Raw genomic sequence first — 15,557 nt, forward strand, 5'->3', positions numbered from 1 at the left:
GACCAGAACCCTTCCTAGTGCTGGCCGTCCGGCCAAACTGAGCTATCTGGGGAGAAGAGCCTTGGTGAGAGAGGTATGTCTCTAAAAATGGCTGTCCACCAACGTTTACTATCCAACCTGACAGAACTGGAGAGGCTCTGCAAGGAGGAATGGCAGAGGATCCCTAAATCCAGGTGTGAAAAACTTGTTGCCTCTTTCCCAAAAAGACTCATGGCTGTATTCGATCAAAAGGGTGCTTCTACTAAATACTGAGCAAAGGGTCTGAATACTTAGGACCATGTGATATTTCAGTTTTTCTTTTTTAATAAATCTGCAAAAATGTCAACAATTCTGTGTTTTTCTGTCAATATGGGGTGCTGTGTGTACAATTAATGAGGAAAAAAATTAACTTAAATGATTTTAGCAAATGGCTGCAATATAACAAAGAGTGAAAAATTTAAGGGGGTCTGAATACTTTCCGTACCCACTGTATGTATATATTATGCATATGCAATTTTTGAACACACATGCTATATATTTATAAATGTATCCAACTGAATTACCATAGGTTTGTCAAGATGGATAATTTCTTATAGCTTTAACAGTAGTTCAAGCTATACGGTGTATATACTGTATGTATTTGTTAAAGACACTGAAATGCATTTCTTCAGAAGTTTTCCCCACCATTCAAAATACAAAACTGCTATGGACTATACCATTTTAATTTCTGAATGTTGTTTGTGGTGGCATGAAGAGGATCAAATTACGATTTACATTCCCCTCCTTGTTTGGCTGATTTCTTGTCACTGAACCATTTATTCAAAGCAAACAACAGTAAATCTCAAAGTGGGGTTTGGTGCCTTGTTGCCCCAAAAATGAAACTTCTGTCATCATTTACTTACCTTCATCTCACTCCAGCCTGTATGACTTTCTTTCTTTCTTCGGAACACAAAAGAAGATATTATGAAGAATGTTGGTAACCAAACTGGTTTGGTGACCACTGATGCCCATTGTATGGACAGCACAAGACTGTTTCAAAATATCTTATTTTATGTTCTAAACAAGAAAAAAAATAACTGAATTGGAATGACATGAAGGTGAGTAAATTATGACAGAATTGACATTTTTGGGTGAACTATTTGTTTAATAGTCCCCAACCTTGGACGTGGCAACACATCTTATTAGCTATAATGTAATTTAAAGGGTTAGTTTACCCAAAAATGAAAATTATGTAATTAATTACTCACCCTCGTGTTGTTCGAGACCCGTAAGACCTTCGTTCATCTTCGGAACACAATTTAAGATATTTTTGATGAAATATGAGGGCTCTCTGACCCTCCCATAGACAGCAAGGTAACTACCACATTCAAGGTCCAGAAAAGTACCAAGATGATCGACAAAGTAGTCCGTGTGACATCAGACGTCATCACGCCGGATCTGGGTCAGTGCCGGCGCCGCCACACGCTCGCGTCATGGTACTGTGAACGTGCGTCCAAAGTGACGCAGTAAAGATGAAAATGTGGAATAAAGTCGTTATTTTTGTTTTCTTTGCGCAAAAAAAAGTATTCTCATAGCTTCGTAACTTTACAGTTGACCCACTGATGTCACACGGACTACTTTGTCGATCATCTTGGTACTTTTCTGGACCTTGAACGTGGTAGTTACCTTGCCGTCTATGGGAGGGTCAGAGAGCCCTCAGATTTCATCAAAAATATCTTAAATTGTGTTCCAAAGATGAACGAAGGTCTTACGGGTTTGGAACAACACGAGGGTGAGTAGTAAATGACAGAATTTTTTCATTTTTGGGTGAACTAACCCTTTAAATATTTCCACAGAATTTCATATGAAGGCTGACCTCATGTAAGCTGATTGCCCTTCTAACACAATGCAAACCCTTCTTTATCTCATCCGGCTTATTTGCATTGAACACGTTAAGAAAGTGTGGACCAAAGATAAACGACCGCTCACATCATGACGTTCCTGTCACAGTGCCAGCAGAGCCAGCATCACTTCAGTTGACCGTCATGCCCCATCTAAAAGACAGATTAAAGACGTGCATTTGGAGATGAGGTCATTGTTCTTGATAAACACAGCACAGCCTGCGTCCCACAAGGCAGCAGGTGTCAGGCATACAGAAAGCCAAAGATTTTAAGTAATGATTATATGTCACTCCCCACCCTCCTCCTCCACTTTTGCCGTCCTTCAGAGCCCCCCTACATTAGGCAATCAGCTAGTTCCTTGTAGCAATGGCCACATGGAGTCAAATCCCCAGTTTGTACACACACCATCTGTCGTGCCCAGAAAATTAATGGTGGGAGGCTTGGTCTGACAGCTTGCAATGTGTTCCAAGAGCTCCTCCTTAAACGGAAATGAGCCTTCCAGCTCCCACCCAACAGTCCTTTCCTCGCCTGAAGGGAATTGCTCCTTGCACAAAATTTAAACCACTATTTCTTAAACTTGGAGATGTTTGCGGACAAGCAAACTCTCCATATTACATAAGTTTCGCGAGAGGGAGCGGAGAGGCAAAAAACATCTGGTAAGTCCATCAACTCGCTACATTACAGAGAGAGCTCTTTCATTATATTTAACGGTCCCTCATTAAAACATACCTTGAAAAACGATCCTTCAAGGTAAAATGACACGTTTATGATGCTACTTCAATGCCTAAGACTGCTCCAAAAACATCTATAATGAACCAGACCTGAATCAGAATGACACAAGGTGGAATCATCTGGATCTGGTGGCTTCATTCTCAGAACTTGAATCAGTTAAAAGGTCAATAGTTTTGCCCTTCAGGGCTGAAATTACCTTAATTGACAGGGTCCTTCCTGGTCAAAGTGGTTGTAGAAAAGAAGCAATATAAAAACAAAAGGGTTTGGAGTATCTCTAGCCAAGGACATTTCAAAGTCTTCCATTTAGGGATGACTAGTGGCAACTAACTAGTTGATTAGCAAGATCATCTAGTTTACCTAGATTTTTTGTTCTTGTATGCCATTCAAACGTTTGGGGTCAGTAAGATTTTTTGGGGAAAAATCAATACTTTTATCAATACAAGGATTCATTACATTGATCAAAAGTGATAGGAAAGACATAAGATTACAAATTATTTATATTTCTAATTAATGCTGTTCTTTTGATTTTTTTTTTCATCAAAGAACCCTGAACAGTAGAAATGTAGAAAATCATAGCTTCCAAAAAAGCACTGTTTTTACCATAGATAATAATTCATGTTTCTTGCGCACCAAATCAGCGTATTAAAATGATTTCTGAAGGATCATGTGACACTGAAATCTGGAATAATGACTGCTGAAAATTCAGCTTTATCATCACAGAAATAAATTACATCTTAAAATATATTAAAATACGAGATGCTTTGCTTTTGCTGAGCCAGCAAAACAACAGACAGCCATATTTTTTTTCTCTCTCCTTACACTTCCCACTCCTTTTCAACATCTGGCAGAAGTTCACAGGCAAAAAAAGCTCTTCTGTGAGTTTCTGTTTTGACCACTGTGACTCTACAGCTTTTTGGGTGTTTTGCCAAACAAGCAGACCTAAAATGCAATCTGAAAGTTAATTCATTCAGACTCCAGGCAACATTCCCCTTCGTCACTGATGCATTCCAGAGATTTTGACGCCTGTCGGCATGTATCCAACAGGAAATATTTTGATTAAAAAACCCAAAAAATAGGAAATCTGCTCTCCTCGCACTAATCCAATATGAGAAGAACGTAATCAGGAGTGAATATCTAAATGAAAATATGGACAGCAAATCTGTTATCTTGTGCGGAAAAATGCTTTTTTTGATGCCACTGTTTGGATGGAGACATATGTCTTGCCTTGAATATTTAGGGGCCACGCCCCGAAGGGGTTTAGCCCCTATTGTATCCATTAGTTTTCTTCACTCAATATTCTTCTTCTTCTATATGGGTTGTCTATGGCAGCCCTATGAACCGTAAGTAGGAAAATTATAAAATTTGGCACACGTGTAGTCGTGGTCCTGATTAGTGATCTGACCAACTGAAATTTAGTTCATCTGATTCCACTCATCGTTCTGATTACATTCAATAGCTTACATTAAAACTCAGTAGTGGCCATTTTGAAAAGTACAGTATTCATTTTTTTCGCTACTCCTCCTTTAAAATGTCTCCAATTCTTCTGAAAATCGGCATGGATGATCTTTGGTCTGAGCCGCACAGAAACGACTGAACAGAATTTTGATATTCATCTTTGTTCAAAAGTTATGAAGTTGTGAACTCAAAATTGATTCAGAGGCTGTATCCCGGCCAAACTTTTGATTAATCGAAATGAAACTTGGTACACTTCATCAGCACCATGACCTGAGGGTTCATGCCAATCAATGTTACCAATTTGGCAACAGTTCCACCTATGGATCATGAGATATGAAAATTTGCTTTATGAAAACTTTCTTATCTCCACGTCCCGCCCAGCTATAAGAGCAGATTCGGGGCTGAAATGAAGAGCTGTCCACTGGTCCACTGAACACAGCCAGGCAGAAAACAATGTCTCAACAAAGAACAACCCTTGTTACAAAACGATCACCGTAAACTCCAGCCGTGTGTATGACCTACAGATCCCGAGCCCAAACACTACATCCACCTCTCCGTCATCTTTGCGCTGTGCTCGGATCCTGTTATGAACAGTGCTGAACGATCTCGGCTGTTCTCATGGCAGTGTCCATATTTCACAGCTTCGGGATGCAGAATGTAATGTTGCCGCGAGTCTCCGCCCTCCTGCGAGGACAGACGATTTTATGCAAAGTCCTGACTTATGTTAGAGAAACAAAAGCAGGCAACAGTCATACTTCTAAACGTCAAGCTTTGAGTTCTTGTCTTCCCTCATGCAGGTGAAGATCGCAATATATGATTCATCAAATGCGAAACGACAGCAGTTTAAAGTGTCGCTATGGCAAGCTGTTTTAACGTTTATTCCTTGAAACCAATTGAAACATTTTAATATTGAATTCTATGGGGATGTTGTTTACTATGTGTGCCAAATGCTGCTGTTAAGTGTTCCAGATGTACTAGCAGCCTACATATTTATTAGATACTTGTAGCTGAAACTGAAAAAGATAAGTCATTAAAGGTTTACTTACTACTGATAAAAACGGTACTTTTAACAAAAATATTTAGTTAAATGAATACATGTTAATTTGGCTTGCCACAGTATGTCAGTTTCCAAATCCTAGTGCGTAGTCTTCCTAGACAGCATGTTGGTATTGGGTAGTTTTCAATATGAACTGTTGGTACTGAGTACAGAGACAATTAGTAACCCACTTGTAGACTTATTTAGAAACACTGTAAAAAACACTGTCTTTGTGTTGTAACATAATTGGTTCTCATGGCAGTATACCTAAATAAGCATATGTATATACAAATAAAAAACTACTATATACTGCATTATGCATTCGCATGTACACATTTATATTTTACATCTTAAAAGAGAGAGAAAAAAAGGACACATGTTGGGAGAACAGCACTGCCCCCTACTGGTTTGATTCCCAAAATAATGCAACCATCTTAAAACTGTGGCATATCTTAAACTGTGGTTCAAAAGGTCAATAATATTAAATGAAATATTAATCAGTGCTGTAATGCTGCCTCCAAAAATGTTGTGCATCTTCTGGAATTAACTGACAAGCAAAAAACTAATCACAAGATAGTTGTAGTCTGGATTTGTATTTTATTTAAGCCAGGACTGAAAAAAAAGAAGAAATTTCCTTATCTTTGTTTGCATTAAAAGCTAGATTTCACATGGCCACGTACTGCATCAAGTTAAAGCCATACAATCAGACTCGCTTTAAGGTACAGCTCATAAACACAGTCCTTTGTGTGAATCGAAAGGTCTTTCAATTCATGTATAGAAAATTTTGGAAGCCAAGAGCATTTTCTCAACATTTTCTTTCTTACAGGGGTAAGTGCATATTAGAAGGATTATACAGAACAAAGCCATCCTAGTCTGAATGAAATACATATAAAATTTGCTGTTCATTATATAACTGCAATCTTCCCCAACCAAGGGAAAGAAATCAATGAAGCGGAAGCCAAGTCAACTTGTTTCTTTTGGTGGCCACCCTTAGACCTTTTATCCGTTGTATGTCTCCTTTGGGAAAACAGATGGGTTCTGAGTTAGGAAGATTTTTCAAGTACTTCAGGCATCTCAGTTTTTTCAATTTCTTACTCCGTTAAGTTGTCTACATTTGCACCAAGCTACTATTAAAATCAGTAACCATCAAACTTTGTGGAGGTGGAAAAGACTAAATATTTAAGTAGCTGACAATTATGTTGCTTTTGACAATTTAACCAAGATGAATTAATAACAGTTCTTCACTTCCAGTAAAACGCCATGAAATAATACTGAACCCTGAATTCAGTCTTTTAGGGAGGAAAATGAGCTATGTTCGCAGGAATGTGTCAGTGATATTTAGACAATGAGATTTCAGTCACCGCAAATGCAGAGAATGCAATGACATACTTAAGTGAGTTTAAGGTTATATGAGCAGTAAGAATGTTAGATGTGATCACAGGCTTCATCAGTGGCAGCCCCAATAAGTTCTTACACAATCTGAATAGATGAAACACCTTAACCACCAAAACAAGAGGTATATAGTCCAGACTTAATGTTGTGCTTGAATATCAGCAAATGCTTTAGCCCTGCCCATCATAAATGGAAACCGTTAAGCAATACTATGCAGCATAAATGAAAATTTAATTCGAGTTCCTTACCTCTAGTTTGGTATGAGATTTTTCTTTTCATATTTCATTAGTTCATGCAAAATAACAGTAAACACTACACGTATTGAGGTCTATTCCCTTGAAGAGCTTAAAAAAAAGGACAAGGACTTCAAACTCTAGTGGAAAAAAATATATATCTGACATTGAACACAGACCACCACAGTAAGCAGAGGATCCGTTTTGGAATGATGCCTTCTCCAGGCTCAGCCAAGAGCGGCCACCTGGGAGGAATTTAGGACAGCGCCTCTAACCGGACATAACATGTGGATTCTACATCTTTGGTTCCAGATTCCAATTCTCTGCATTTTCCTTTTCCAGCTAAAACATGTAATGCTCATTTTAAAGCCACTTTAGCTGCTCCATTTACAGTTTCTCCACTACAACATTAAGGTTAAAAACCTTAAGAAAACCATTACATCATGTCTGTGGATGATTTGTCAAGCTAACCCAACTAACTTAGTCGTTTCATTTTCAGCGGCCAAAAAAAAAAGAAAAAAAGAAAATCTTAAAACAATTAGCTAGAACCAGGAATATGACACAGAATCAGTAGTGGAAGAAAATGTTGAGAAATGTACTATGAAGACGGACAAGGCTGTTGGACTCAGACCTACCCTGAGTGAAGAGACAGAGCATATGGAGTGACAACAGTGAACGCTACACTGAAGGCAAAGTCATCACTTCCAGTGGGCACTGAGGCAGGGCACACGAAGCAACCGGAATGTTTTACATGAATCACTATACAGTCCTCAAATTGTATGAAAAAAAAGTGCTAGCAAACAAATCTGCGATCTCATTTGTAAGGACTGACAAAAGACACACTGTACAGTCTGTCACTTGGCCACATGAAGCGGCGCTAGTGGTTTAAGCCACAATTTCCAACTGGGAGGTGGGACGAAATGTCCCGCTCAGATGCGAAACACGTTTTATGTGGACGACGTTGACATTCGCAAAAAGAAAGGCAAGCTCCCTATGGCAGCAAAAAAAAAAAAAAAGTATCTAGGCCACTGAAGTAAGCAAAATGTGTAATTTTAACAAAAAAGCAATGACCACAGAAATTCATTTTCAAAATAAAATAACAAAAAAATAAATAAATTACATGAAGCAGAACCAAAACAAAACAAAAAAAAACCTATTGACTGTTGATGCTACAGTGCAATTCCTCTTTTGGAGACGAGCACCTCCACTATGACACAGGCACTTGGGAGTTCTACTAGGAAAGATGCTGCCCTGCTCCTCTCCTCCAAAACCAAGCATAGCCAAAAGAAAACATTCGGCCTGATACTCATCAATGCTCGTTTCATCTGAAATAGTTCTTCATAAATTGCTAAAATAATTCAATTTGATATCAAATCAAAGCTTGTATAGCGAATATTTTGCGCATATTTACATAATTCAAAGAGGCGGTGTGGCAGCGTCTGCCATTCTTGTATGCTGAAGTCCAATGGGTATTTGTCATTAGTGTCATGACATCAGTGATGTTAACCATGTTAAGGGAAGCTTAACGTCTCACTGATAAAACACAGAAAGAAAAGAAAAGCTTGATTTGCTTTCTTTGTTATAAATACATCAGCATAAATGTACACACTATATACTTTTTGCAAGTACTTCTTGTTTTCAATGAATATATTTAGGATTTTTGCAGTAGTTGTAGCTGATTGCAACACTTGAAGCGACTGCTCATTGAATGCAGCAGTGCGTTTCTGCTCTTGTCAGGAGGAGGGGAATGGGTGCTGTTTAAAGTTCCCCAAGCTACGCAAGGCCCCACATTTCAGAGGTTTGACTGCCTCCTTAAGGAGAGAGCACCCATTACCTGACCTGCCATATGCCACACCAAAAATTTATCACCACAAATAAACAAACAAACGAACATAGAAAGGGGTCTGGAAATGAAAACAAAGAAAAGCAGTTGCATCTTTTCAAATATCTACCTCTCTTTCCCCCACAACACCAGAGCCTATAAATCTGATAGAATCCCAACACTTTCGGTAAACCACGGTCTGTTTGCTGAGTGACACACAAAGCGGGGGGAATTTTGGTCATGAATAGTTTTTTTTTTTTCTCCTTTATGTCATTACATGTTGATTTCCAGAGTGGACAATGCTGCTGGCTCTCTCATGCCTCGTTCTCTGTCGCAGGGGTGTTGTTGGCCGTTACCATTGAGTCAGGTTTACGAGTCATTCGGTCCAGTTCCACCTGTACGTCAGTCAAACCCGGCTTCTGCCCTTGGAAGAAAGAAGAGAAAGAAAAAACAGAGTAATCTCCTGTAGTTTCTGTGTTATATATATATATATATATATATAAAGAACACAGGTTGTTTATGGTTATGTGGGAACCAGCTCAGTGGATGTGGATGTGGATGAGTGCTGCATGCTGGTATGCATTCAAAAGCAGCATGCTGTGTGGGCAGCAAACTTAATGAGAAAGACATGAAAAGGCAAATAAAAAAATAAAAAAAACTGCATGCGGTTCATTATCCGAGCATAATGTCATTTAAATGATGGCGCCATAACAGCAGGTAAAGAACACAGAATTGTGTTAATATATTAGCAATTCATGTAAACAACTGAAACTAAATATCAAAGAATGAAAAGTGCAGTTGGTATGAACTCGACATCATCTTAGGTATAAAAACCAGTGAGTATGAGATATCACCATCCATGGTGGCGTCACTCACACAGGCTTTTCAGCCCATTTCTCCTGGTTATTCTCTCTGGCACTAAGGGTAAAACTCCAAAGAACAGCATTGTCCAGAGGAAACAAAAGAACATTATGACAGAAGGTGATCAGGTGAATCTCTTCATAGTTCAACCAAAAATCAAGCGGGAGTGTTGCATGCTCAGATTGTCCCGTTGTTAATGTATACCAAGTTTTGTGAAATTAAAAAACTGTATAGGCCATATAAAAGATATAGGCCAATTAGTCACTACTACAGACCAACGTCACAAATATACTGGACTATATTTCCAAAATGATTTTTAAAAAAAAAACTTTTTTTTTTTCATAACTTTTTGTCAGGAGTATCTTGAGTTGGTGCACAGCCATTTCATGCAAATCAAACATGATTTAAGAAACAAGGCCAATTTTAGGACAATTGGGATTGTTTGCATTTTTACATTATTTTCAAAAACTATAATTGCAAAAAATAAATAAACAATAATAATAATGAAAAATACAAATATTGTATTAAATAAAGATTTTCTTTATGCAAAATATAAGCCTTTTTTCCTTCCCCCTTATGATTTTAGGGTGAAATATGACCTATACATGACAGTTTTTTTTTTTTTTTTGTGAGATACACCTGTTCCTGGGGTTGAGGCTGAAAAAGGAAGAATTTACCTGATTTATTGGCAGAGCTTTGTACGCCTGCTCCTGTTGCCGCCCCTGGTGTCCCAGGACTGCCCGGCACACCCGTCTTTTTACTCAGCAGACTGTTGAAGAAGTTGGCCAGCACTCCTTCATTCGCTGCTGCTCCTATAAACACACAAACAAAATATAATGACCTCAGCTGGCAATGTCCAAACGATATTCATTTGCACTGTGAGGTGTTCAAAAGCAAACACACATACAAGATTTACAATTAAATGGGTCACATGACCAAAACTTTATATGAGTGATTTATTAAGATACCAATATATATCAAATATGTATTTTCTGTAAATATGTTTGCTATGACATCTACATTTTAGAGACCAGTGAAATTTCACAATTCTCAATACCACAGCAGAATACTAGGGTAACTCGTATTAATAATAATTGAATTAATATTAATAAATAATTAATGTTCCTGTGGCTCAGTGGTAGAGCATTGCGTTATTATTATTATATTATTACAATTATTAAATTAATAAGAAACTAAAAAAAGTCCTCAAATTATCGAAAATAATTAAACTGTCAACAATACAATAAAAAAACAAATAACAAAAAAAACAAAGGACAAATACAATAGAAAAAATATATATAAATGAAACGAACAGTGCTTTTAATTTTTTTATGCAAGTCTAAAGTATTCAGCTAACAGCCTACTACAGAAATTAAATAATCTAATGTAAAATAAAACAGCATAGTCTTCACTGTAAGAATTAAACTTACTTTGTTTCTTGTTAAAGCTAAAAAAGTTAACTAATCAACTTTAATAAATCAAGCACGTCCCATTTTGCAAAAGTCACGTTATATGATTTTACTGATTTGCATGTGAAATTGGGCTTTTATAGAGGAGCGAAAGCGCACCGCTAGAAAGGGGGCGGAATGGGGCGCAATAATCGTTTTATCTTGATTATTGCATTTTCATAATCGTTGGAGGCCGAAATCGAACTCGAAACTGAAAGTTGCTTAAAACCAAACTATTAAAAAAAAAAAGTAAAATATGTTACCCTACAGGGTGGGAAGGTTTAAGAATTAAATTAAAGTTGATTTACTTAAAACGACTGAATCTATTCCTACTGGTATGAAACATGCTGTCCAGCTGAGCTTAGTGATCGGAAAATGTTATTTCATATTCCTACATTCTCCTCAGGAGGGCAGAGTTTTAAAGAGGTTAGACTATGAGGCAGAGGGATGAACCAGCAAAATAAGATTAATGTGAGAGAGAATAAAAGAACACAGAGAGAAAGAGTGAGAGAACAAAGTGCTCATATTTAGACTCTCACGAAAACACTGTGTTTTCGCTTGACTGCTTGCCGGCCTGATGAATAGAGAGCCATGAGATGACAAAGCTTCATTTAGGTTTTGTGGTGCGTGTAATCTTGCCAGGTAAGATTTCTTACCTTTCATGTTAGGGTCTGGTTTCTTCACTGCAGTCATGGGTGAGACACTAGCCACATTGGTGGGCCCTGTCCGGCCTGTCGGCCGGGGTGAGCCAGATGCAGTCCGGGCAGGAGACTCCTATGCGCACACACGCAAAAAAGAAAAAAGAAAAAACAGGTGTTAGGAGATTTCAAAAACAATTCAGCAGATTTATATTTCCCACTACATGAAATTACCATTAAAAAGGAAACTTAAGAGCAATTAAACAAAAAAAAGCTAAAGGATTCAGTGGCTTTTGTAAAATTGTAAAGCATTAGTGTCACAACATTATCACAGGATCCTCAAAGCAGCATAATAAAATCACACTTAAAAGTGTGAGAGGTGTGTGTGGTGTCTGAAGTCACACTTACGGTTCCTCTTGTTGGTGTGGCTGGCTGCTTGGCTAACAATGACTGTAATAAAGTGACAGAAGACATGAGAGCTGAAATATTGCTGTGTAAAACATGTAACCATGTACACTACTGTTCAAAAGTTTGGGGCCAGTCATTTTTTGTAAAGACATTTTTAAAGGTTCATTGAAGTGCCTTGAAAGGCGCAGCGTTATTCTATGTGGTTATGTAATATCAACTGAAACAGGATTTTTTTCTGAAACTATTTTTACAATTGCTGATTTTTTCAAAAAATCTAGCTGATACACAACACATTGTTTGTCGACAGTCACACAGCGATCTTTTCATTTCAAAGACAAAAAATCAAAAGGAGCTGTTTAACAGCAGTGACAGTGTACATACAGCCTACTATTGTGTTAAAGACCATTCTCAATAAAACCCCCTTGCATAAACACCATTCACAATTGATTTAACCACATGGAGCCGTTCAAGATACATGATAAGACCCACAGTGAAATTCAAGAGAATGTGCCAGCATATAAGAAGCTGGCTTGCAATGTCCATTAAAACTAAATTATGGTTTTAAACGACCAAATATTGTGTATGTAAAGAGTATACTGCATATCTGACCCTGGGTCAGTCAATGGAAACAATAAGGCAGCTTCCCCAGCTCCTGATTGGTCAGACAACTCTGGAACCACGAGGGAGAATAAACAAATGAAGGACAGCGGGAGAGCTTGTGAGGGATGCATGTCGACGTCAGAGAAGAGATCACTTGATTTCGGCTGCCTTTCAAATGTGTAACCTCAGCACTGAATGAAGAAACCTGATCCTTTCTTGTAGTCCAAACATACCTGCTGCTTCATGAGGAAGACCTGCTCATCCTCTGCACTGATTTCTTTGTCATGCACCAACTTTAGAAACAAGAAAAAGGCAAATGTTATATAAGCAGTAGCAGATTAATGTAACATTTTCATTCCTAGGTTTTTTTCTCACCTTTCGTACAGGAGGTTTTGTTATAAAGTCCTCAAAGGGATCCTCAGGTCGAACCGTTGTGAAGTTTTCATGCAGGATGGCAATTTTCTTGTCATTGTCCCATCCGGATGGACTACGCCGAGATAAAATGTTTTAACAGAAACCAGTTTGACAGATTGACACCAAACTGAATTAGACATGGATATTCTCACATAAAAAGATGAGAAATGCAATGTTTTTAGGGGATTTTGGAGATCTCACATGAACACAGCGTCCTTCTCCACTACTAAGGCAGGCGTAGTAAACTGGAAGTCATATATTTTGTGCACCATGTATTTGTAGAGAAGGCCCATGTTCTTTTCCTCTTTGACCGACGAGTAAATCAAGCCAGCTCCAACTGTGAGATGTGATTAAGGATGTGTATACTGTAAAAAAATGTTTGCAATTTTTATAGGGAAAATATATATATATATATATATATATATATATATATATAAACAATCCTACTGCTTCTCTTAGAAGTACATTACACAAGTACACAAACACAACTTGACATGTGCCTTGCAGCGAGGATCAGATTTGTAGTCTGGCTTCTAGAGGAAAGAAATCATTTGAGCAACTGTGAGAAGGATGTGTATACTGTAAAAAAATGTTTGCAATTTTTATAGGGAAAATATATATATATATATATATATATATATATATATATGGTGAAAAACTAAATGTTTGAAAAATCACAACGTCATTTCAATGTAAAAAAAAAAAAACTGTAAAAGAATGTTCCCAGAAGTCCCTGCTTGACATATTACGTGACTATATTCCATGTAAATAATTTGGTTTCTTCTCATTTTTCATTTATGTAATGTGCATTAGGGTGTTTTGTGTTACATTTTCTGTTCTTTTAGCATCATGAAGGTTACCATGACAGTGTTTTGTTTTTGTCTGTATGTCTCGGTTCATTGTTTATTTTCAGGTTTCGGCTGTGTTTTATGGACAGGCCACTTACAATGGACTCATCGTGATTCATCATGTGACTTTCTGTTTTTCCACCTGTATTATTATTTTAAAGGAAAAAGGCAAATTTAAAGGTACTTTTTAAACATAAAAAAGCAGATCTTGGTAATTCAAGTAGGCTGGTATATTGATATTATTTACCTTACTGAAATATACAGTTATTTGTTGCAAAATATACAGGGCAACGATATACAATTCTAAAATACCTAAAATATTATGGTGAGGTTTTGGCAACCACAGCTGCCATTTTTAACCGTAAATTTGACAAAATATTTCTTTACAGTGTACTGCACGGGTAAAAAAGAAAAATATTACAACAGCACAAATGCTAAGACTGAGTAGGATACATTGTAGACAGAACCGCCGGATGTGTGACTGAATGAAGTCAAAATGCTCCTCCTTGTAGTCGTGCTCCTTCTCCAGTACACTGACAGCATCACACTAAAAGACAGAGATAATCAGTCAAGGGAAAACACTGTCTTACATGCAGTATATTTGATATTATATTAGAATTGAACAACACGAGGGTGAGTAAATAACAGAATTTCTATTGTGAACCATCACTGATCTCTTGCTTTTAAATGACAGACATACCATCCTAAAAATCACAGACAAGCACACACATGAATAATAGAACTGATGCAGCAGCCATGTTTGTGAATGACTCAGGTTGTGGCTGAATGCCATCCAGAATCATTTTGGCAGGAAGAAGAGGAGCAAACTAGGCTGCATAAAAATCCAAGAGGCTGCCATGACAAAAATATCTCGGACAGATCAGTCTTGGCCACTGCAAATGCAAACTCATCGTTGCATGTCACAGATACTGCTGAACTTTTAACTTCATACTAAAAACATTCTGTCTTTAACACTTAAAACAAACGTGATAAAGCAATGGTAATTATTAATGGAGTAAACTAAAGACAATCTTGATATATGAAAGAAGATACCGCCAGACCGAAATTTTTTCAGACACCAACATTTCTCACATTATCACAGTTTATTCGCTATAGTTTCGAAAATGGTACTAAAATATGACAAGAACTCAGAGTTAAACTGTGTCAGAACAAATTCATCCTGATAATGTCAGATAGCACTTAAGCAAAACATGGTCAGGTCAAAGTGTCTGAATAATTTTTGGTCCCAAATTTTTTATAAATTTTACTGGTGAAAATGAACTATAGTGTCCTGCACCCACTAGTAAAAAAAAAAAAAATTGTATCTGGTGTCTGAATAATATTTGGTTTGACTGTATTTTGAAAATCGTCTTAAAGGGGTCATATGATGCTGCTAAAAAGAACATTATTTTGTGTATTTGGTGTAATGAAATGTGTTTATGCGGTTTAAAGTAAAAAAAACAACAACATTATTTTCCACATAATGTACATTATTGTTTCTCCTCTATGCCCTGCCTTTTTGAAACGCGTTGATTTTTACAAAGCTCATCGGTCTGAAAAGCGAGGTGTGCTGTGATTGGCCAGCTATCCAGTGCGTTGTGATTGGCCGAATACCTCAAGCATGTGACGGAAATGTTACGCCCCTCACCATACCGTTGATGCCGTGTCCGGCCGGAGCGATGATTCAAAAACATTAAAACCCATTATAAACGAGGCATTTTTTGCATACTGTCTTGTTACGCATTGCGTTGCATCGCGCCGCGTAAACATAAAACCCTATCTGCATTTGTGATCGGAGAAATGACAAACAA

At 37.5% G+C, this 15,557-nt stretch overlaps 1 protein-coding gene across 3 annotated transcripts in view; it reads right to left on the reverse strand.

The window, feature by feature from the left end:
- Positions 1 to 7,798: 7,798 nt before the first annotated feature.
- The window catches only part of LOC107562216 (cytoplasmic dynein 1 light intermediate chain 2-like), a 22,580-nt gene continuing 14,821 nt past the window's right edge, over positions 7,799 to 15,557 (reverse strand). The window contains exons 6-14 of one of the 3 annotated variants that reach the window (XM_016246819.1): positions 14,200 to 14,293; positions 13,100 to 13,235; positions 12,860 to 12,971; positions 12,718 to 12,777; positions 11,885 to 11,926; positions 11,495 to 11,612; positions 10,068 to 10,202; positions 8,807 to 8,953; positions 7,799 to 8,240 (exon numbers count right to left, since the gene is read on the reverse strand). In XM_016246819.1, coding sequence (XP_016102305.1) covers positions 8,844 to 8,953; positions 10,068 to 10,202; positions 11,495 to 11,612; positions 11,885 to 11,926; positions 12,718 to 12,777; positions 12,860 to 12,971; positions 13,100 to 13,235; positions 14,200 to 14,293 — 807 coding nt within the window. In that variant the 3' untranslated portion in view covers positions 7,799 to 8,240; positions 8,807 to 8,843. Of the gene's footprint in view, positions 8,241 to 8,462; positions 8,954 to 10,067; positions 10,203 to 11,494; positions 11,613 to 11,884; positions 11,927 to 12,717; positions 12,778 to 12,859; positions 12,972 to 13,099; positions 13,236 to 14,199; positions 14,294 to 15,557 lie in introns of those variants that run through there. The other 2 variants (XM_016246818.1, XM_016246820.1) reach the window with 2 other exon arrangements.

The sequence above is a fragment of the Sinocyclocheilus grahami genome, unplaced genomic scaffold (genome assembly GCF_001515645.1).
Source record: "Sinocyclocheilus grahami isolate Dianchi unplaced genomic scaffold, SAMN03320097.WGS_v1.1 scaffold812.1, whole genome shotgun sequence".
Lineage (NCBI taxonomy): Eukaryota > Metazoa > Chordata > Actinopteri > Cypriniformes > Cyprinidae > Sinocyclocheilus > Sinocyclocheilus grahami.